At 56.2% G+C, this 23,546-nt stretch overlaps 1 protein-coding gene across 5 annotated transcripts in view; it reads right to left on the bottom strand.

Annotated features, from left to right (window-relative positions):
• The window catches only part of LINGO1 (leucine rich repeat and Ig domain containing 1), a 194,611-nt gene that overhangs the window by 5,074 nt on the left and 165,991 nt on the right, over nucleotides 1-23,546 (bottom strand). The window contains exon 1 of one of the 5 annotated variants that reach the window (XM_027067824.2): nucleotides 12,212-12,628. The exons of the other annotated variants lie outside the window; for them this stretch is intronic. Within the exon in view, the coding sequence (XP_026923625.1) occupies nucleotides 12,212-12,217 (6 nt within the window). The 5' untranslated portion in view covers nucleotides 12,218-12,628. Of the gene's footprint in view, nucleotides 1-12,211; nucleotides 12,629-23,546 lie in introns of those variants that run through there. 5 annotated transcript variants of the gene reach the window in all.

The raw sequence follows: 23,546 nt of genomic DNA on the forward strand, positions 1-23,546 counted from the left end.
CTGTGAAACCACCCAGGTGTCCCCACCTTGTCCTGGCTCTAAACCATCTGCTTTTGGAGGACTCTCCCAGCCTCCTGCCCTAGCAGCCTTTGTGACCTCCCTTTCCAAATGTCGCCTCCTCCACGAAGCCATCTGGAACCTATGCAGTCAGAAATCAACTCTTTCCCACGACACTGAAGCACCTTACACTTATTAGTAGTGACGTTACATAACTGCTGTAGAGCACACCTTGTTCTAAAAATAACTTGAGACAACTGACAGAAAACATTATGCAACAAGATAAAAAGATAAAGCCAGCCAGTGAGGAAAGAATCCCACGAAGTCATGCATAACGACTAAAGGTGAGAGCTTCCTGGGAACCTGAACAAAGAGGCAAATACGCTCAGATCCTCAGCGCCTGGCGCCGCGCCCGTGATGTATGCTTAATCCTGGGTCAAACAGTCACGGGTGCTTCTGTCTCACAGAGCAGCGCCCAGGGGTGTCCTCTGAAAGAATGTATGCAAGAATCTGTGCAGGGGTTGAGGCCCTGTGAGTGAGCAGGCCCGCTGAGCAATGACAGAGTGGAGAGTTCACATACGTCGATGGAAAAGCATTGCTTGGTGTGGCTGCCACACTCCGGCCTGGCAGTTAGACCCGCAGACGACAGGCCATGCTCCCCGGGACCAAGATAGCTTCAGAAGGGTACATCCTTCTAATTGCCTCATCCCTCACCTTTTACATGTGGCTGTCCTGAAAGGTGGGGAAACTGAGGCCTGGAGAGGTTAAGAAGCCTGCCCAAGCTGGCACGGCAGGAGCACAGCACACGGGGCCTAGCCTCCTGGCCTGGCACCCCCAGGGGGCCCCTGTCATTGAGGGGTGCTGACAGGGCTGTGTCTGAGGGGGTCACCAGAACTGCTGAGTGGGCAGTGTGCTCCTGCCTTCCTGGCAGGGCGAATCCCGCTGGTTACTCCTGCAATTGCAGAGAAGTGTTTTATGCATTTTAATCAGCGTTTTATTTTGGATCCTTGCCCCCTGAAGGGCTTCCCACAAGGGCAAGAGTTTAAAAATTGGACCAATAAATACAAAGGGAATAAACATCAAAAGCAGGCAGGTGGGCAGGCAAAGGGAGAGCTGTGCCCGGGGCACAATGGTCAGACCCCACAGCAGCCTGAGCCCTCCTGATCCCAGAGTGGTGAGAGAAGCTGAGCTGTCAGACCCGCTCTGCAAAGGGCTGCCTCCACCATCACACTCTCACTCCTATCCTGGGGCATATATGCCTGGCTAAGTTGCTCCCCACTCTGGCCCCAAGGGGTTCTTCGGCCACTCCTACTCTGCCGTGTGACCTTGGGCAAGGCCTGCCCTCTCTGGTCTATTTCCTCCCGGTACAGTGAGGGGCTGGATTCCAGGCTCCCTGAGGGAGCCCACAACAGAAAATGACTTTCACCAGCTAGAAAGTCAACATTCTCAAACCTGGTTAGAGGAGGAGTGGGGGCTCAGGCCCCAAACTGCAGTTCCACCGGGCCCGGAAGGATCTATCTGAAAGGCTCCCCAGTGGGGCTCAGGATGGGAAAGGGTGGGGACAGAAAGGGGCATCAGATCACTCGTGAGTAGACTTGGGGAGAGCGTGAGGGTCATTCCATCTCCTAAGGCAGCATTCAAAAGAGATCATTTTGTAGCCATTTGACAGATAAGAACTCAGCCTTCCTGAAGGGAATTCATTCGCCCTCAGGCCTAGGCACAAAGTTAGGGGCAGCAGAGCTCTGTTCCCCCTGGTCAGCTTGCCTGCCTGAGAGCTGCCTGGTGTGAAGCGGGAATTCCGGACACACAGGCAGAGCAGGGAGTGGCAGGTCTTTCAGGGCAGTGCTGGGGAAGGCCCCAGGGTTGGGGGGGGGCGCCCTTAGAGAGCTCAGGTAGGCGCCCTGCCCCCCAGGCCCAGCCTGTTCTTCAACTGTGCACGTTGAACACGCTGAGTTTCTTCTCCTGTGCCTGCTGCCATTGTCCGTGCTAGAATCTCACCTAATTTGGGGTGGGCTGCAGCACAGAATGGAAGGTGTTGTCATTTTAGGTTTATGGTATCAATATTTCATGGTGCTTCCACTCAGCACTCTTCAGGGAGCGCAGGGCTCCCCAGAACACACAGGCACAAGGTCCCTGGCATGGAGGTGCCCGCTGCCATGGCTGGGGGCTCGGGGCCTCTGGGTGTCAGCCTGGCTTTGTGACCTGAGCAATCGCGGTGGGCTGTTGCCCCACGTGCAAATGAGGTGGGCATATGCCCCCTCACCTCCTGTCCTGACATCCTACTACGACTGGGTCTGCAGCAGGAGGGAGTGAGGAGGGACGAGGGGCTTGGCAGACCTGAGGGGGCTGAGGGCATCAGAACGTCTGCCTACGGCCCTATCCAGCTCTGCCACCAAGAAATGCGTGGAAGAGCAGGAGAGGAAAGGTGACAGCAATAGAGAAGAAAAGACACACAGAGGGCCATGCAGGAAAGACAGGGAGGAGAAGAGAGAGTCAGAGAACACGGAGGAGAAAGACGGGCACCTGGGACAGTGGGCAGGGAAGGTTGGCCCGGGTCAGGGGAACACGGAGCGAGAGCTTGCCCCACAGGTTCGACTCCCATTTCCTGAGCTCCTGTGCACACGCTGCATGTCCCAAGCCCTGGGCCCGTTACATCTCCTGTCCTGACCACCACCCCATGAGGTGGGTTGGATTACTCAGAAAAGTGAAGGCACTCATGCAGGGTGACCAAAGAACAGAGGCAGATTCCTCGTGGCCTGCCCTGTCCCCAAGTCCCTGCCTGCTTGGGGTCCCTTCTTTGCCTTCAGCTCCAGGACACAGAGCCACTGGATCCATTTCATGAAAGGATGAAGTGTGTTAGTGGGAAGTGTAGTATCGGCTCAGAGGCAGCCGTGGCCATGTGGCCGGGGGAGGGGTGGAGGTGGGGGTGGCATGAGGCTTGGCTACAAAGCCCTTGACAGTCACCCTAGGTCGGGGTCTTTCTCCCCTAGCAATGGCTGGCTGTCCACCACGTGCCCAGAGCTCTCGCATTCAGCTTTCAGAATCCAGCTCAAGAAGGGGTCACCCTCCTGGGAACCCCTCTGATCTCTGCCGTGTCCGGTGTCCGAGGAGCGCCCGCCACTGCTGTGTTCGCTCTCTCCCTTCCTCCCTGTTGGAGCTTCTGCAGCCTCCTCTGTGTCCCCCAGATTGAGAACCCCCAGGGCAGGGCCAGGGCTGACAGAACCTCACCCATCCTCAAAGGGGCAGAGAGAGCCAGTCAAACAACTCCTGAGAACAGCCCCTCCTAGGGCTTTCCTGGAGGAGGAGGTGTCATGAGAGCTCACGCTGAACACAAATACATTTCCACGGGCCAAGAAGGGAGCAGGGGGAAGGCACTTTCGAGGGAGGGAATATGCTAGCAAAGGTGTGCAGGGGTGGAAAGCACCCAGGGACTCCTAATTGCTTCTCTCCTACCCCAAATCCAGATGGTTCCTCCCCGGCTCCTTCTAAAGCCACTCCATTCTAGCCTTCTAGGGCTAATCCCTGCTGAGGTGTGAATGGCTGATAATAGTTTAAGGTGTGAGCAGCTAATGGGGGAAACCCAGTCCCTGGCCAGCCTAATTGGGCAAGGGCTGCCCCCTGGCACAGGGAGTTTGAGTGGACAGGGAACCCTAAGAGAGGAAGGTTCCGGTGCCCAGCCTGGCCTCCGGCAGGAGAAATCCTGTCTGTGCGGTCAGCGGGCGGGCAGCATGGCAGCCTCTGTCTGTCTCCTCCTGGGCTGGTCTGCCCGCCTTGGCCTGTCCTCTCCCTCTCCCTTCTCCTCCTCCTGCAGCTGCCCCCCACAGGGAGAGAAAAATCAACCTGGAAGAAAATTGAGGTCATGTCCTTTGTCGTGTATAATTCTTTATTTTCCTCTTGCTCTTGGTTTTGGCAGAGTTGCTGGGCTCCTGGGGGGTGTGTGTGTGTGTGTGTGTATGTGTGTGTAGGGGGGTGGCCTGTGTGGGTGTGTGTGCCTGCTGTCCCTCCTCCCACCACTCCACATCCTCCCTTGCCCAGTGCCGCCAGCCCCATCTCTTAGGCGCATTTGGAAACTCGAGCCTCTCCCAAAGGTGCTCACCCGGCCTCTCAGCCGCAGCCGAGCTGGAGGGTGCTGACTGGGCACGGGGTGACTGCCTGCCCGTTGGCTAGGCCAGCTGCCTCTGTGTGTGGCCCTGGGCAAGCACCTGCCCCCTGCATGTGAGGGAGGGATGCCTCTGCCCACCCCACAGCCCACCCCCCCGGAGCACAGCTGATCTCAGGAGCTGCTAGCCTTCCGGCCAGCCCACAGCTCCAGGCCGTTTTTAGGATAAATTATGAATTTTAATTGTCAAAGCATCTTAGTGTTTAAAGGTTTCTATGTATAGGCTCTGACCGCCAGGAGTGGCCAGCTTGGTGGGGAGGAGCAGGGGTGGGGCAAGGCCTAGAAGAGCCCTCCTCTGGGTAAGCAAAGGGCATGGGGCTCACGGGTCCCAGGCCTGGGCTCCAATCAGGGCCCACTATGCACCTGCCCTGCCATATGACCTTGGGTGACCCTGGACCACTCTGGGCGCTGCCTGTCTCTTCACAGACTTCTTCTGAGGTGAGAGTCCAGCCCGGAAGCTAGGAGCTGTCCTGGGGGAAGTGGGAGGAAGCCACTGGTTCTAGGAAGCTTCTTAGTTGTCTGTACTGAGGTCACCTGAGCGGACAGCACCCCTACTTGGATTGGAGCTGTCCCAGGATCGAGGAGGGGCAGACAAGCACCCATGTGGTGACCTGATGGCGCTCAAGGAAAACCCAGGTCCCGTACCCCTACATCTCCCTTCACACCTCCTCTCTGAGTCTAAGATACCAACATAGGCTCAAAGGGGCAAGGAGGTGCCCCAGAAAGCCTCTGGCTCCATCCCCCAGCCAGGCCATCTTGGGAGGTGCCTAGCAGATCCCCTCATGCATACTGGTTGCCCCAGTCCTCAGGGCTCCTCTACCTTGGGAACAACTCAGATTGGCCCGTCTCAGGCTTTGGAAGCCTGGAAACCAGCCAGTCCCTACCTGGGAGGGCCATCAGCCTTAAGCTTGAATGAGGAGGAGCTCACAGCCTCAGAGGCCCGCCCAGGGCAGGGAGCAGCTTGCTGAGAGCAACAGTATGGCATTGGAAGGCCAGAGACCTAATAAATATAATGATAATGAGGGCCTCTTGTGTGCCAGGCATTATTCTAAGCACTTGCCGTGTAAAAATCCATTTCTTAGGGTGCCTGGATGGCTCAGCTGGTTGAGTGTCTAACTCTTGGTTTCATCTCAGGTCACGATCTTGCAGTTCGTGAGATCAAGCCCCGTGTCGGGCTCTGTGCTGGCAGTGTGAAGCCTGCTTGGGATTCTCTCTCTCCCTCCCTCTCTCATATTCTCTCTCTCTCTCAAATAAACTAAAAAAATAATTCATTTCTGCCACCACAACTTGTTGAAGTAGGCCATGTTATTATCCCCATTTTGCAGATGGGAAAACCAGAAGCAAAAACAGGTTCTATAACTTGCTCAAGGTCAAACAGCTAGCATAATATGAACTCAAACGTGAACTTGGTTCAATTTTCACAGCAATCTTATTAGGCTGACATTATTATCCCCATTTTACAGATCAGAAAACTGAGACACAGAGAGGTGATGCCGTTTGCCACAAATTACGCAGCAACAGATGGCAGAGCTGGGATTAGGACTGAGGCAGTTGGACCCAAGGCTGTCCTGACCAGGCTTGCATACTGCCTTTCCCAGATTCAGGTTCAAGGGCCTACTGAGCGGTATGATTGTGGGCAAATGGCTTTATATCTCAGGGCTCCAAACTCCTTATTCAGAAAAGGGGACGGCAGACTTCACACCGCCCTCTCAAGGCTGGAGGCAGAGAATTCAAAGAGAGGGAAGGAAAGAGACATTTATATCGAACCCATATACTGAGTGCTTTGCGGAATGACCCCGCCAACCCTCACCACATACCCTGTGAGGGAGGAACCATTAACCCCACTTCACTGATGAGGAAACTGAGCCTCCAAGCCACTAGTTCACCTGCCCGAGGTTACTGAACTTGTCTGCCTCTACAGGCATGGTAACCCCAGAGACCACCACACAGGTGAGGGGAATTTGGCCCAAGAACTTGAGGGATTTGTCCTAGGTCCCACAGCATCTCAGGGCTAAGGCCTACGAAGAATCCCAGCCTCCTGACTACAGCATCTCTCCCCAACGTAATGCCAGACAGGATACCACAATGGGGCTAGATCAGGGATAAGTGAAGGTTTGAGTTATTTCTGCCTCAAGAAGGGGAAAAGATTTAAAAACAACCCCCAATACATCCAAACTGAGGCCCAGTGAATTTTTTTTTTTTATAACATGGACAGTTTTATAAATAAAACCGCTTGCCATTCTATCAACACTGACTACTCAAAGCCCTCTCTGCTCAAGTGAGTCTTGTCCAACCCCTTGCCAAAACCCATTTCCCCAACCTGGTACACGGAAGGAAGTCAGAATCAAGGGGTGGGGCGCCCCTCTGGTCAGACACACACAGGTTCCATGTTCTGCTCAGGCACGACTGCTGCCATCACACAGCTGCCTGTTCGTGAGAAGCCCACGCGTGGGGAGAGGCATCTCTGCAAATCTCTAAGGGGAAGGCAGAGGGTGCAAAGAGTCCAGTGCAAGCCAAGAGGGTGGAGTCAAAACCCACGGGCAGAGTCCTAGGGGAGGCCCATTCAGCTCCGTGTGAGGTATCGAACGGAAGACCAGATGGCTCAGGATAGAAGATCTGCCTTGGGAGTAGTGAGTGAGTAGCCTGCCATCAGAGGTATGCAAGCAGAGCATTATGGATCAGGGACACTGCAGGAAAACCCCTCTGCCAGCTAGGATCCACACCTCAGCAGCCCCTCTTAGCTCTGAGATACCCCCATCTCGCACCTAAGTAAAGGGACATGAGATGGCCAGTCCCTCCCAACTGCATCTCCAGCCCTGTGCTGGGCCGGGCAGAGGAAGCATGCTGGCCAGGGCCCCACTCCCTCTCAGAGACATGAGCAGGTTCTCTGGAGGGGGAAGCAGAGGAGGTGGCAGAGAGAGATTAATTCCCTGAAATGGGAAAAAATAGAAAAACACACACACACCACACACCCTAATAACATGTAATAAGAGGTTGGAGACAAGGAACAATGGCCTGGTAATGTCACCCTGGCGGCAATCAATTTGGGTGTCACATGAAATAGGCATAATTATTCCGCCAGCCCCATTGCTCGTTTCTAACCAGCTCCAGGGGCCCAGGTCTGGGCGGGGAAAGCGGCCTGGAATCAATCGTTGGTGCACCAGGCTGGCAGAGGGAGCAGCCTCAAATTACCTTGCCAGCACCAAGCTTCTCAGCCTCTGTGGGTACGCAGAGGGCCTCCTGGGGGGACCTTGCTAACATCCAGGAACGACCTTGCTCAGCCACCCTTCATTCATGCAATGGGCAAGAGCAATCAGGGAGGACTCCCCGAGGAGGTGAGAATGAAGAAGAACAAATATACGTTTGTTCCATCCAGTATTCATTCCCCAGGTCACCAATCTCTTATTAAGCACTCACCAATGCCATTATTAAAATGGACTGTGCATTATTAAAATAATGAAGCACGGGCTCTCCCCCTCTCCAAAGCTAGGATCACCCCGTGCCCATCCTGGGGGTGAACACAGAACCACGGGGGTTCCTTTGGCTTAACTGTGCAGAACTTAATCTCTCCTTGCTCCCTCCTCCTTCATCGCCACTTCCCTGGGGAGTGCTCCTGACTGCTCCTGCCCCTCCCTGAGCTCAGGGCTTGTACAGACAGCACCCCACAACTGGAGATGCTGACGTACAAAAGGGACAATCGCTTCCTAAGCATCTGTTACAGGCTGGCTGCTGCCCTCTCAACCCCCCATTTCATACACCAGAAACCTTGAATTCCAGAAATGCAAACCAAGGCCACAATGTAACACCATTTTACACTCAATCAATTGGTAAAAACCGAGAGGGCTGACCATACTGAGTACTGGCAGGGGTGGGGAGCAGTGGCGACACTCCTCTCCTGCTGGGGGGGAAGCATAAATGGTACAACCAACTTGGAAAACACTTTGGCACATTTTCTAGTAAAGCTGAATATGAACATGCCCTATGGCCCAGCAATTCTGCTCCTAGCTGTGTGCCCCAAGACACTCTGCACGCTGCCTCAGGAGACAGGACAAGAAGGTTCACGGCAGTATTGTTTGTAAGAACAAAAAGGGAAACAACCCACAGGCCCATCAATAAAAGAATGATAAATACACTGTGTTATGTTCAAACCACATAACATTATGCATCCGTGGAAATAAATGAACTACATTACCATTACCCGCAACAATATAGAGGAAGCTTTACAAATACGATGTTGAAGAAAAAAAGCAAATTCTAGAGGGCTGCAAACAGTTTCAGGTTCTTTTTACAAAGTTCAAAAGTAATACAAACGGAACAATGTCTATCTATTAAAATGCATGATTTTTAAAAAGGCAAGGCAATGCTAAACAGACCGTTAGGATAGTGGCTGCCTCAGAGAAAGAGGCCAGGAATAAAGTGAGGAGAAGCACATGGAAGATGTACATCATTATTAAAGTGCTGCTGTTCAGGTTGGGGAGTAGGGCTGCCATGTTTGTTCTATTATCATTATCACTAACGCTACGCACGTTAACTAGTCACCAGGCCATGCCCAGACCAACGAGCCCTGAGCCCCAGGGGTCAGAAGGAAGGCATTCTAGACAGCTTTGTGGGCTGGGGGCTTTGGGAAAGTCATGCCACCTCTCTGGCTCTCAGTTTTCTCAGCTATAAAATCAAATCTTTGCACCAGTTACAGGGAAAAGATTGTGAACAAATCACTGATCTAAACTATGAGTAGTGAGCATTTCTGGAGAGTTTACTGTATACTAGGCATTGTTCTAACCACTTGGCATGTTAGCATACTTAATCCTCCTGCCGGTCCTAAAGGTAAATACCCTTGCTATCCTCACTTTGTGGCTAAGGAGACTGAAGCCCAGTGAGATTAAGTAACTAGGCAGAGGTGGAGCTGAGATCTGAACCCAGGGATCTGGCCCCAGGGTCCACACTCAACAAGTTCACTATAAAGTAACATCAAAGGAACCGAGCAAACATGAAGATGAGATTGTTGGGCAGCAGAGCTCTACTGGGCCCACAGCACCCAAGGACGTTCATCCATCCATCCATCCATCCATCCATCCATCCATCCAATGCATAAACAGAGGTCAGTATCAAGAATGCCTCAAATGCTTTTGGAAATGAACCTGCCTTACCACACTCTTTCTACAAAGAACCGTCCCCAGTTCTGGAATCCTCTGTTTTCTGTGTCTCTGTAAAGTCTGCTACCACCTCAGGACCTACTCAGTCTCTCTCCTTCTGGTGGACCCCTGACTACCTCAGCCCCCACAAACAAATCCCATCCTTCTCTGAGTGCCTGTGTGTGCTAAGTACCCCACCTGGGGCACCCTTGATGTCACCTAGCTCTGTCCATCCATACAGGCTGAGGACACTGTGTCCCCCCTCCAGGCAGTCCTTGCCACCAGTCAATAGCTGCTCCCCGGTGCCTCCCAGTGTTTTCCCTATCCCAGGGGCAATCAGGGGAGCCCAGGGCATGGGGACAAGATGGCCCAGGGTGTTCAAGGCAATCCAAGGGAGCCATAAGAGGGCCTAGTCCAGAGCTAAACAGCTCAGCCAGGATGTGTAAAATAAACACATGAATTAATTTGGCTGGTATAGTATTAGGTGCAAACCAATGCACCTAATGGTTCTTCACTGTGGGTGCCTGGAGGAGGGGGATCAGTAACTTAGAGATGCTGAGGTACAAGGAGGCTCCCTCGAGGAGGGGCCAGGAGAAGAAGAGAGGAGGGCCTCTGGGTGGGGATGCCTGACCAAGACAGCAAGACAGGTCATAGGGGGGTGTATAGAGGAACTGGTGGGCAGGGAACAGAGAGCCATCAATGGGTAACCACTGGGAAGGCGGGGGGGTGGGGTGGGTGGGGAGGAACCCAGTGGCCGGGAGGTGCCATCTTTCCATAGAGTGCCGCACAGAGGACAACTAGACCAGGAGACCCTGGCTAGCAAGGCGAGGCTCTGACTGGTCACCATCATCTACTGCCTCCCCTCCCTGGCCTTTCACTGGCCCCACAGGACTATATGACACACTGCCTCACGCCTCCACGGGACCCGGTGTAAATCACTGCGCTGCTTCACTTCTCCACAGGAACGTACCCTCAGCCCCAGTCGTGATCCTCCAGCCATTTGCTTTGGTGGCACCTGGAGAGGAGCACCAGATGAGCCATCACCGGTACCAGGGATCCCATCTGGCTTTATGAGAACAATGACCTCCCCCCGCCCCGCCCCGCCACAGGAGGTTTCGGGTCATTTGGGATTTGGGTTTCGTTGGTGTCCCTCTGGAATGCTGAGTTTTAGGAAACAATATCTAGTAAAGGGAAAAAACGGGTGCTCAGAGGCAGGGGATAGAGCATCTGACTACTAGGATCAAAGAGGACTACTGCCAGGGGCAGAGCAGTCTCTCCCTGGTCAACACAGGGGCCCTCAGCCCACAGGCCAAGATTCCTGGGTTTTGAGCACACACCCATCCCCCCAAATCTGGCCCCAGGGATTGAAGACCTACTCTAACTCAAGGCCCTGGAGGCACTGCAGCCTTGACCAAGGCCCATCTCATACTTCATTGGCAGGGGGTAGGGGAGGAGACAGAGACAAAGAGCGCATCATAGGGGGGGCTACCCTCACCTTTGCTAAGCCCCCCTCCAATAGGGGCATAGGGGTGCTGCCCGGAGTCCCTATCTGGGTTCCGGGGAGTTCCTGGTCTCTCCCTTCTGGAACCTCATTCCCTCTCTCCTGCCTCAGGCAGTGGGGAGAAAGCAGGCAAGCTGTCCTGGCAGACCAGGTCCCACATAAGGACAAAGGGTCTGGAAACCACTGACCCTCTCTTCCCTCACCGGCATTCCTCCCTGGATGTGGGGAAGCCCCAGGCGCTTTGCCGCCTGGGTGCCCCAGCTCATTGCTCCCTGGGCATGGGAGGCACCGATGCCGGAGCTGTTGCCATAATGGCCAGCAGGGCTGAGCCCAGAGCCACGGGCCAGGCTGGGCTGAGCACCCTCTGGCCGCCCAGGCCACGCAGGGGAGGGCCGGATGGTGGTCTGGGCTGGCAGGGAAGGGGCTGGCCCAGATGGCACTGCCCCCCACCTCAGGGCGTCCTGCACAGCACTCCCACCCGCCCCTTCTCCCCCACCAGATTCAGGACCAGGAGAACAAAGGGGGATGCCTCCAGCACAACCAGGGACCGATGGCTCTGGGCTGGGATCCCAGGCAGGAACAGGAAGGGGACTGTCCACTGGGCCTGACCCCACCCCTCCTCAAAGTGGAAGCCACCTGGAGGGACACATCTTCTGTGGGTGCCTTGGCGACCTCACAGAGAGTGGGGAGGCAGAACAGGACACTCCCTCCTCACCTCCCTTTTCTCAGCTGGTTCCCACCTCCCACCGGCTGCCTCAGAATGAAAAGTGGGGCAGGAGGAGGTGAGAAACCGGGGCTGAAGACAGACAAAGGGAGGCCCCTAAAGGGTTCCTGGGTCCTCCACAATCCCAACTCCCTCTCCTGCACTCTTCCTACCCCCCATTTCACCTCCCCCCCCCCCTCCTTGGGAACGAGCTGGAAGGGGGTTGCTCCTGATCAGGGGACGGAGCTGGTGCCCAGGCTGGAGCCCGTGGAGAAAACTGGTCCCTCGCCTGCATCTCCCAGCTAGCCAGTGCCCAGCGCTGGCTAGGGGTACCAGCGGCGGGGGGGGGGGGGGTACCTGGGATCTAAGGAGAGGGGCAGCCACCCCGCTGAGCAAGGGGCTTACCCTCCAGGATGAATGGTGCTCAGAAGGGGAAGGGGGACGCTGGACAAGCCGGACTAGGAACCTGGCAGGGCCCCTCCACAGCTCTGGGATCCCAGCTAGGCAACAAGGAATTTGTTGGGGTGGGAGAAAAGGGAAAGGAAGAGTCTCCATTTCTGAGGCTTGAGGAGGGTCAGATCTGTGACCCCAAAGAGGAATCTGGGTGGCGCTGGGGTGCCCCGCGGCCCCAGGAGGGCGCAACTGGGCCAACGGCGGCCCGCACGGGAGCGTGCCGCGGGGCTGCCCGCTCGGGGCTGGGCCGCGGCTGCCGGGCTCACCTGCATCTCGGGCGCACCGTCCGTCCGCTCGGCTCGGTCACCAATCGCATGTCTCCCCCGCCGGGCTTCAGCCCCTGCCCAGCCCCCTCCTCCGTCTCCTCCTCCTCGTCCGACACCTCCGCCCGGCCGTCCACGCGCCCTCCCGGGGCTGTCTGTCCGTCTGTCTGCCCCAAGCGGGCGGGAGCCGAGCCGGAGCCGGGGCAAGGGCGAGGGAGTGGGGAGGCGGGAGGCCGCGGCCCCGGCGGGCGGAGGGGCGGGCGCGCTCAGGACGCGCGACGCGGATTCGGAGAGCCTGGTTCTGCGCCCCGGGCCGGCCTGGAGCCGCCGCCGCCGCCTCTGCCGCTGGGGCCGGGGTCGAGGCCGGGCGCGCTCCGCAGCGGGGCCGGGGCCAGGGCTGAGGCCGGCAGGCAGCGGCCGCGCATGCTGCTCGGAGCCCCGCGCCGGGAGAGGGGCCGGAGCCGCGCGGGTGGGGACTCCGCGCGCTCCGGGGCTGGGGCCGGGACCCGCCGCCGCTGCCGCCTGCGCTGTCGCCGGCCGCCCGCTCCGGCTCCCGCACCGGCTCCCGCCCGGGCTCCGCTCTCTGCCGCGGCGCGGGGAGGGAGCGTGAGGAGCGAGGAGCGAGCCGGGGAGGGAGGAGGGACCGAGGGAGGGAGGGAGCAAGCGAGCGGCGGGAGCCGGGCGGGGGAGGAGAAGGCGCGGCCGCAAAACCAAGGAGGGGGGAGGTGGGGTGGGGGGCCAGTGTTCTTTCAGCAGAGGGGGCGGAGAGCGAGGAGCGCCCCAACCACTGCCCTGCACGGATGGGGCAACGAAACTGGCAGTGGGGACGCACGCGAGGGGCGCGCCAGGCTCGCGCCTCAGCCCGCGCCCCGGAGCACGAGCCCCGCACCGGCCGCGCCCCTCCGAGTCCCGGGCCAGCCCGACCCAGGGGAGTCCGGGCTACGGTCCTCCTGAGTATGTGCACGCACCCTCTTGTGTGGCCACATACGTGTGCATGTGAGCACGTGAGTGTGTTCACACGTGTTAACCAGGGTCACTGCACACTGCCGTGTGGACGGACACAAGCACGTGAACGGGCAAGGCTCCCCACCCAGCCAGGGTTGTTTGGAGGACGGCGTGGGAAGGGTCAGGCCCGGAGCCTCTGTCCTGCCCCTCTTCTCCAAATGTTCGCGAATCTCTATAGGGTCCACATCCTGGCGGCCTGGGGGCCAGGCAGGTAGAGAAGGAAGCTCCGCTGGAAGGCGAGGAAGGCGCGCCAGCTCCGCTGCTTTGCCCCTAGAGGGGTCTTGCCCCGCCCTTTGCAGCCCGGGTCCCCGCCCAACCTGGCTTCTTGTCCAGCAGAGGGCAGCAGGCTGCTATGGCCGGCTCTGGCCACCCGCACTGCATCCAGAGACCAGCAGAGGGCAGCGCAGAGCCTCAGTCTGGGCCCGCTGTCTCTCCGATCCCAAAGATCCAGGGGATTCTGGGCTGGGGCCACAGACTTAGATGGGCTCAGAGAATGGGACCTCTCCTCAGAGATCCAGATCCTTCTTGATCAGCATATCCAAAGAGAATCAACTGGAGGTGGTGTCTTAGCAGTCTGCAGAATTAACTACCACCCTTAGGAACTCGCCAGCTTCCACGTCCCTTCCACCTCCTTGAAAGCCATTTGTCCTTTCGCACTAAGCTAGTTTGATTAGAATAAGCATCCATGCTGACACCACCAGGCACATTCGACCCTTCTTCACTGTTTCTTCACAGCCCATTAGCGCATTAGTGCCCCTGACGCTGTGTACCCCACAGGGGTAGGGGTTCCGGCACGTCAAGAAGGAAGTTGAGTCTGGGGAGACAGAGGCTGACCCAAGGCCTCTCAGTCTCTCAGAGAAACCACAGGATCCTGCTCCCAGTGCCCCCGCCCCCAGCAGAGCCTGCCCGACATTCAACAGGTACTGGCTGGCACTGAGGGGCTAGGAGTCTCCCCTTACTCCCAACACCATCTTGTATCTCCACTGTTCAGCCTCACACACACAGCCCAAAGAGTTGCACAAACCTGTCCCAGCTAAACAGATTCTGGGTACTTCTCAGTCCCACTGCCACACCACTGTCTGGACAGTCCTGCCTGAAAAACCATCCCCTGTCTTCCGTACCATGTCCATCCTCATCCTAGGCCTAGCTGGAGCAGGTGCGGATGCTGTGGCGCGCACTCCACATTCATCCTCCAACAACCCTCCAAGGAGGCGCTGTTGTTCCCTGGTGACAGAGAGAAGGAACCCCAGGCTCAGAGAGATTACAGGACCTGCCCGCGGTCACACAGCTAGTAAAGCCTAGAATGGGAATTCGAGTCGCCTTCCAGAACTAAGTAAACCAGTAGGGGGCAGGCTTGGCAGAAGGACTTACAGGTGGGCGGGGAAGAGGGGAGGCGGCACAGGTGTCCTGTCCCTTCAAGAGCCCAGCGCAGGCGGCTCCCTGCCCCTCAACTCTCAGCTGCCTGGACCCCCTTCCCAGGCTCCTTGGCTCCCCCACCCCGGCTGCTGGTGAGTTACCCGTGAGCTCCCGCCCTCCCGCGCCGCCTCCTCCCACCAGCCCGACAGGAATAGACGCTCTCTAGCTCCTGCGTAAAGGCTCCGCCAGGCGCCCGGCGGGCGCGCAGACCCGCTGGGGGGCGGGGGCGGGGGCGGGGGCTATTCCTGGTGCGGCGACTGACGCAGGCCCAGCGCGGCCACGGCATCTCCGCCCCCGACTCACCTGCTCCCCGCCTCAGTGATCTCGGAGGAGGAATGGGGGAGAGCCCACTGCCCCCACCCCCAAACCCCAGATACTGGCTAAGGAAGTCAGCGTCCGGGGACGGGGTCTTCTGGGGCCCACAATTATCCCTTTGAGCCTTGAGGCAGCAGGAGTGACCAGAGAGCTGCGTCTGGAAGGAACTGCCCCACAGCCTTAGTTCTCCATAATACACAGTATCCAGGCCATTCCCCCTTCCAGTCTCTCCAAGAGAAGTGACCCCTGGCAGCACTCGTTTTATTTCATCAATGGAAACAATGGGGTGGGGGAGGATTTAGGGGAAGAACTTGGAGAAAAGGCCTTTTTGAGGGTCCAGCATGGGCCTGGTGAGGGTGCTGGCCCCTGGCCTTGTCACTCAAAGATCCCATAAAAGGGTGAGGAGGTCTGTCACTGGGTCCTCACCCAGTCAGAGGTCTCTGCATGAGCTGTCGGAGTAACTCCTACTGAGATCCCTCTCAGGGATCTCAGGGCTATGGAGAACGTGACACACTGCAGTGGCCTGGTCCAAGGCTTCACTGACACAACCAGGGGATTATACCCTGGAGCTACAGCTGAAGAATGTTCACCCACACTTTCAGGCCCTAGTCCTTGCTGGTTCACACCTGCCTGGTGAGCCCTCTGCCTGGATTCCACCTGTGTTTCAAGACCAGACTAAGACCATTCTCTTCTGTTCTGTCTCCCCTCCCCAAACTGAAATGGCCTTAGAAGCAAGGCCCTAGTGTCCTTCCTCTCTGTCCTCACAATCGGAGCTCCCAAGAGCAGGCCTGAAACTACCTGTCTCACAACTACTGGGTGGGCACAGAGCAGATCCCGGCTTCAGGGTGAAAACTCAGCAGGTCCCAATAAAGCAGGAGCTGCTGGCTGGGAGAAGCAGCCAGCCTGCAGTAGCCTGAGTGCTAAGAGCAAAGCAGAGAAACTAGAATGGGTTTGCCAGGGGACTCTGGAGGAGGGGACAGCACCCTCTAACATTTACTCAGCTCCTACTGTAAGCCAGGCTCTGAGCTATACTTTATATACTTCTCACTTCAAGATCGGTACTGCCATCCCTATTGTACAGATGAAAAACCGAGGCTCTGGGAGGGCTGGTATCTTGCCCCAGTTCACTTCGTAAGAGGTAGAGCTGGGCCTCGAAGCTCAGCATGTGTCTGATGTCACAGCGCAAGCTCTGCTCTCCCCCACTCTGGGAGGCTGAGGATGCAGGAGGAAGGGCCAGTTCCCCAGGGCCCAGGAAGGAACGGGTGGCACACACAGGCCTGCCTGTATGCCTGCTCTGTGCTGGTGCTGCCTGCTTGTATCCCAGCAGCTCGCGGGGTTTTACGATGATGATTATTTCTGAAGCCACTTGAAATTAATGACAGCTCTAAAATGGCTGGGACAGTGGAGTCATTGCTGAGACCTCTAATTAGCAAGAAAAACGGAGACCAGGAGCCAGGGAGGCGGGCGGGGGCTGGGCAGGCAGCACAGGGCATGGAGCAGGGTTGGGAGCAGGATAGAGCCAGGATCCAGCAGGAGGTCCCTGTGGAGCCACTGGACCCCATGTCCCACTTAATGCCACAGATTTGATGCTAAGCACTCTTAATAACTTGCTGTGTGACCTTGAGGGGCCACTGCCCCTTCCTGGGTGAAAGCTTTCCCAGCTGGGTAATGAGGGGTTAGCAGGGGTGGGGTGGTGGTGTCTCTGGGCTCAGGGCTCTGTGGCCCCACCTAGACAGTGGGGTGAATGGGATGTGGCCTTGAGAGGGAGCTCCTTGAAGGACTCTGAGTTCCTAGAAGGCTGAATCCCAGGAGCTGGGGGTACTGTAGCCGTCCGGGAGCCATAGCGGGAGCCCCATACTCCCCTCTGGCAATGGCAGCCCTCTATGCTGGGGTTGCTGAGGCCGCAGGTATAATGAAGCCCTAAAGACTCAGGCTGGAGTGAAGTGGATCAGGAAGTGGCAGAAAATCCATAGGTCAGAGCCCTGCGCTGGTGCAGCTGCGGAAGCGGGTGGGAGACGGGGGGCCTGTGGGAGGGCTGGCAGGAAAGTCCCCCTAGGAGGTGGGCCTGGAGCTGTGGCCAGGTTTATGACCTCCTTGCCCCCTCTTAAGCCCCTCCCCAAGCCAGAAGGGACTCAGGGATGCCAGGGTCGCACTTAGGCATGTTATAGAGGGTCAGGCCCAGGAACCTCCAAGTAAAAGGACGCTCGTCCCAGTGCATCCCAGCTCCTGTCTTCTGGGTCCTGCATGGGGTAGCTGACTACAGGGAAGGGCACTGGGGCCCAGCTGGAGGGGACTCTGCACAGTGGCTGGCTCCATTGGATGTGGACATGTGCTAATCGACATGGAGGGATACCCACTGTGGCCAAGGCTGAGGCCAAGACTCCAAGGGCAGAGGTGTAGAAAGCCCTCCATCACTTCCTTAGGGTACCCTCTTCCGTGGCAGCCCCCAACTCAGGCACGTCTTACCACTGACAGCTTTCTCAGGCTCCCAACTCATTTCCTCCAACCTTTCCCCTCTTCCCTTTCCATTCAGGGCTCTGTGTGGCCCCTTCCTTCCAGAAGCCTACTCTGAGCACCTCAGTCTCCTGCTCTGTATCCTTGAGTACCTCTCTGGGTCTCAGTTTCCTCCTTTGGAAGATGGAATATCAGTAGAACTCATCTCATGGGGGATGGTGTGAGGATCTCATATATATCCAGTACTTGATGCTGGGCCTGGCACACAGTAGGTGCTTGATAAATGTAGGCACGCAGTAGGTGCTTGATAAATGGTTATTACACTGTCATGGCTGCTGTCTGCTCCTTGACCCTGCAGCCCCTCCTCTGTAAAGACAGGGGTCCACCCTAAGGTTCCTTTCAGCATTCTCACTAGGAGAGGCCTCAACCAAGTTCGTCCTCTGAGAATCAGGAACACCCTGAAGGCAGGGATTGATCTTGTGTCTCCTCCAATTTCTGCAGAGAGCCCAGAGCCCTGATTCCAGAGGGGCTGATGTGTGCAAATTAAACTCCACTAAAATCCACTAATCAGGAAGGACCAATGGTTCTCCTGCAGAAGGAGGCCAGGGCATGGGAGCAGGGGCACACGAGTCCTCAATTCTCACTTCCCCTCATCTCGGGGCCTTGGTCACCCATGCCTCCACTGGAAATGTTCTAGCACCCATGACATTCACTTATCTAGCAGCAATATAGGCACTAGCCCCCACTGCTTGGAATCGCCCTGAGAACTGGGGGAAACCAAAAGGCTCCCGGGAGACCCAAGGCAGAAGCCCTGTAAGGAGCTAAGGTCTGGGGATCGGCCCTCACTCAGCCTGGCCAAGGGGCCCTGCTGGGCTGGGTGCCCGCTTGCTGCACCCATAATAGCTGAGAAGCAGGAAATTCGTCTGGGGCCGTGAAGGGGCTCATCAGCCCTGCTGACCCGAAGTCCCTCCAGGGGAATACCTGGTGTTCCTGACCTTGCAGTTCGCTCTCCTTAAAACCCAGGGAAATGTGCACTCCACTAGAAAACTAAAACAAAAAAACCCAAACCACGAAGACACCCAAATGATGAAATTGAGAGCAAAAACAAAACCAACAAACAAAAAACACAAAAAGCAGTTTATAAAAAGGGACCACCCCCTGGCTCCTTGGGCTTGGCAGAGCAGCCTCTCCTGAGAGCCTGGGCTCGGCTGTCCCCACGGATCATGTCAGGGGGGCACTTGAGCTAATGTGTGCAAACAGGCAGCACTATTAGCAAATCCATTCATTAAGTGACTGTCTTGAGTTCTGTTGTGCAGCAGACTTGTTTATTAAGTCGGAACCTGTTATTAACTTAAGCCAAAGGCAGCGGTGGTGGCTCGGGTGTCTAGCCTTAGAGCCTTGAGTTCCAGCTCTGGCTCTAACTACTGTGTGACCCTGGGAAAGTCACTGTACCTCTCTGAGCCTCAGTCGCCCTGTGATAGGCAGCCCCTAAGATGACTCCCAATGGTCCCTACCTTCTGGCATTTCCCCCACCTTATGCAATCCCCTCCCCTTGAGTGTGGGCTGGACTAATTGAGTTACTTCTTTTAAAAAAAATTTTTTTTTAATGTTTATTTTTGAGAGACAGAGAGTGTGTGAGTGGGAGAGGGGCAGAGAGAGAGGGAGACACAGAATCCGAAGCAGGCTCCAGGCTCTGAGATGTCAGCACAGAGCCCGACGTGGGGCTCGAACTCACAAACTGTGAGATCATGAACTGAGCAGAAGTCGGACGCTTAACCGACTGAGCATCCAGGTGCTCCTGGACTAACTGAGTTACTTCTAATGAAGAGAATAGGGATGGCATATCACTTCTGAGATTAGGTTACAAAAAGACTGGCTTTCGTCTTGGGTACCCTCTCTCCATCACTTGCTTGTTCGTGATGACAGATCCCAGGTGCCAAGTATTATTAGCTGCCCTGTTGAGAAGCCCACATGGAAGGGAACTGGTGTCTCTAACCAGCACCCCATGATGCCCTGAGAACCGCCAATACCCACATGAGCAAGCGTGGAAGCAGACCCTGCCCAAGTCGAGTCCTGAGATGACTGACACTCTAACAGCTGGAATGCAGTCTTGTGAGAGCCCTTGAGCCAGAGGCCCCCAGCTAAGCCTCACCTGGATCCCTGACCCACAGAAACTGTAAAATAATACAGATTTGTTGTTTAAAGCCATTAAGTTTTGGGGTGATTTGTTATGAGGCAATAGATAACTAATACATACTCCATGCGTGAGATGGGCAAAAAATTTCTTTCTCCCAACGTGGCTGGGGGCATTGAGATAATTCAGGCAAAGTGCGTCCTGCCGGTCAAGTTGAGAAGCGGCACGCAACTTAGTGGTTATCAAGAGAAGTTGAAAAGATGCCCACTGTATGGTATATACCCTGGAGAAACATTCACAAGACAAGTACAGGGATTTTCACAAATGTGCAGAATGTACTAGTGAGAAACTAGAAGCACCCTAAATGCCCACCACTAGGAGAAAACATGAACAAAATGCCATGTAACCCCACACTGGAATACTACACAGCACCGAGACGGACAAGCTGGAGCTACACGCGCCAGCGTGGGGATCTCGCAAACACAATGCCAAGAAAAAAAAACCCAAAGATATGTACAAGATGGTACTGTTCATACAGGGTTTAAAAACAAGCCCCAAACCCTATAAACTGTGTGTGGACACTACATATATAGGCAAAGTCTAAAAACATGCATATGTTCAATACCAACTCCAGGGGAGTGCTCCCTCTGGAGAGAGAAGAAGGGAAGAGGTAGAGACATGCCTATCCCGAACCCCACACTCTGAGGCACTCAACTTGAGTGGACACGGTGGTTCTAAGCAACACATTTAATCCCCTTAACAGTCCCATGGGTCTATTCACTATTATTCCTTCTTACAGTGGAGGGTCTCTGGGGAGACATTCTTGGGTTTTCAAGTCCAGTGGGAGGCCAGGGCTCGGTTCCTCACTCTGCCATCAACTTGGGGGAGGCCACATCACCTCCCTGGCCTCGATCTATTCTTCTGTAGCATGGGAGAGATTCGTAGGTACAGACTGAGGTGCTGGGAGTCTTGATTGGTCAATCTGGAATATTTTCAGGGCTCTCGTGAGCCAAGCTTGGGGCCCGCTACATGGCAGAGGAGACTAAAAAACAAGCAGGTGTGGACAAGAGAAGGTGTGTCTAAGAAGATTCGATTCAACACATTTCAGTTCGATTCACAGACAATGGCTGACATTAAGGAATATTGCTTGAGCACCTATGACATGGTTGGCCTTGTATTAGGTACTTTTATAAATTATCTCACGTTAAGCCTCAACCACAACCCAGCAAAGTAGGAACCGTTATTATCTCCATATGCCCCCTTCCACATCCAATATGGCCAGTGAGGAAACAGGACCAGTAACTTCCCCAGGTCAGCAACAGAGCTGAGATGGTCAGAATTTGCCCTCCCTCCATCTTCACCTGCCCTCTGTTTGGTGCTGGGGGCTAGATGGAGGGCCCAGGCTTTTCTGTCCTTTGGGGGATTCCAACCCAGCCCAGGAGGACCTGGAGGAGATTCAAGGACAGGGAGATGTGTGGTGGGTGCAACCAAGACAGGTTTCCTGGAGGGGAGGGCGTGGGCATTTCAGTGGGCCCACTGGTGGTGAGGGAGGTGGGGGATCCATCCATCCCTTTACCCATCCATTCACTCCTACACTCAATAAACATTTGATACAGCATTCTCTGTGCCCCAAAGAGCCCATGGTCTAGTGTGCAAGACTTAATGTAGTGTGATCCAGGTGGAGATGAGGAGAGTGTGAGGAGATGCACAGAGGAGGCAGGACAGATAACCAGCAGGTGGTGATGGCTGAGCTGAAATCCAAAGGCTAAGTAGGAGTCGACCAGCTCTATGGAGAGTCGGGGACAGTGTCTGAGCAGTCTGGCAGTGTCTGGCAGGTGCAAAACCCTGACCCTGGGATGGTGGGGACAGACAGCTGGCTCTTAAGAAGGCCAGCACCGGCCAAGCCAGTTCTAGTTCAACTGAGAGGGGGTGCGGAGCTGAGGCTACCACAATCTGTCTCCCAGGTATGGTGTCTTTCTGCTGCATTCTCCAACCAGCTGGGTCCCTCTGCCAGCTCAGCCCTGTCGGGCAGGCTGGGCCCCTCTCCAGAGGGACTAAGAGCAGGGGAGTTCGAACCATCACAGTGCATGTAATTATGTGCAAAAATGAAGGTGAGCTCCTTAATAATTGATGGTGGGAGAGAGTAAATATCGGCAGAGGCACCCGGCTGCATCGCCCCGTCCCGTCTGGCTGGGACCCAGGGCGGCCGCCTGGCCACTAATATGCCCATAAATTATTGAAGTTATAAAAGAGAAAGCAGGTGTCATGTCGCACCCATAAACAGCTTGTTAGCTAAGACTAACAAAGAGGCGGCTGGCCGCCAAGCATTGCATGGGCTCCCCAACACCCCTTCTGATTGTAGAGGGAGGTGGATGAGGGTGGGTATGGAGAGAGCCTGAGAGACTGGCTGGCCCTGCTCCCCACCCCCTCCCTCATCCTGACCCACTGGGGAGTCAGGCGGTACTGAGGAGGTCCACAGCCACGAAGAGCCAGAAACGGACCAGGAGCGCTCCATCACTGCAGCATGCAAGCGGAGGCTGGCCGGACCTGCCGTGGAGGACGTTATGGGAGGCTGAAGAGCCCTGAGGGCCCGCCCAGCCTGATGGGCTGAGGCCAGTGCTGGCAAGAACTGGATGCCAGGGCCAGATCCACATGGCACACAGCCCAGGGAAGTCACTTGCTAGCTTGTGACCTTAGGCAAGTCACCTACCCTCTCTGAGCCACTTTGCGTTCACACCATCCTGGGACAGTCAAGCCTACCCTGGAGAACTAGGAGCAGGGTGCTAGGAGAATTTGTATGTGACACTCTGGGTGCAGAGGGCGCTGCCTCGTCATCCCAATCTTGCGGGAGCTCCTAACGAGGCTTCCCTGTGCTAGACTCTCCTTCTGCTCCATGAAGGCCTGCATCCAGGACATTAGGAGAACGGGGAAGATAGCTGAGGAGGGGGAAGGTGTCCAGCCACCGGCGCTTGGCCCGCCCTAGGCTCCACCACACATGGGGCATCCACACCCCCAGGGAGCAGAGGAGGAAGGTGGAGGCGAGGCTCTGGAGGCACAGCTGCCAACAGAGAGAGGCCTCACCCGGGACGGGGAGGGAAAGGAGGGATGGATGGGAATGCTGGCACTTTGGCTCTTCAGGGATGACAGGCTTGGCACCCGACTGTCTCTCTGGCTGGGGGGTCTTCAGTCTCTGGGATACTTCCTTTAGGGAAGTGGAACCACGCAGCCCGATTCGGGGCCTCGGGTGCCCGTGTTGTGCTCAGCTCTGCTGAGGGCCACACAGGGCAAGAGGAGGCAGTCCAGGCCCAGGAAGGCCCCCTCTCCCCAGCCTGGCCCTAAATGAGGCAGCCAGGTTACCCACAACCTGTTGGAGGCCACACAGGGAGCAGGGCTGGGCGTGTCACCTGGCTTTGGGCAGCAGACAGGCTCCTCTCCCCAGTCCTGATCCATCCCCCAGGAGTACATTAGTTCTGTGAGTGGGTTCCTTCTCCCAGAGGAAAGAAGGGAATCCCGAAAGTTCTTATCAGCTATGCTTTGGGCTGGGCCTCTCCTCTGGGGGTCCTTTCTGCACCCCTTGCCTTATTTTATGCAGCCGTGGTCTGTCCCACAGCAGCCTGTTTTGCACATGGACAGAGAGGCACCATGGCTGCCAAAGGGCACACAGCAGGTCACCGCCAGAGGCTGGCGCCTCGGCCTCCTGCCTCTCCCCATATTGGACTCAGTCCCGGGAGGAGGTGGGGAGATGCTCAAACTCATGCTCATTCTCCATGCTCAGTGTCATGTTGTGACAACTGGGACAAGCGCTCTGACAGCCACTGTGGCGTGGCATTCTCAGGAGCTCTCCTCCTGCCCAAGAATTCCCGGTCCTTGGCACCTGCCCACCCATCACCTGACCAGTGGGATACGGACAGATGGGACAGGTGCCTGTAGTGACAGCTGAATGGCTGGGCAGAGAGGGACAGCTCTTGGGACTGGGTGCTCGCTCTGAGTCTCCTCTGAGAGGGGACATCTTGT

The sequence above is a fragment of the Acinonyx jubatus genome, chromosome B3 (assembly GCF_027475565.1).
Source record: "Acinonyx jubatus isolate Ajub_Pintada_27869175 chromosome B3, VMU_Ajub_asm_v1.0, whole genome shotgun sequence".
In the NCBI taxonomy this organism is placed as follows: domain Eukaryota; kingdom Metazoa; phylum Chordata; class Mammalia; order Carnivora; family Felidae; genus Acinonyx; species Acinonyx jubatus.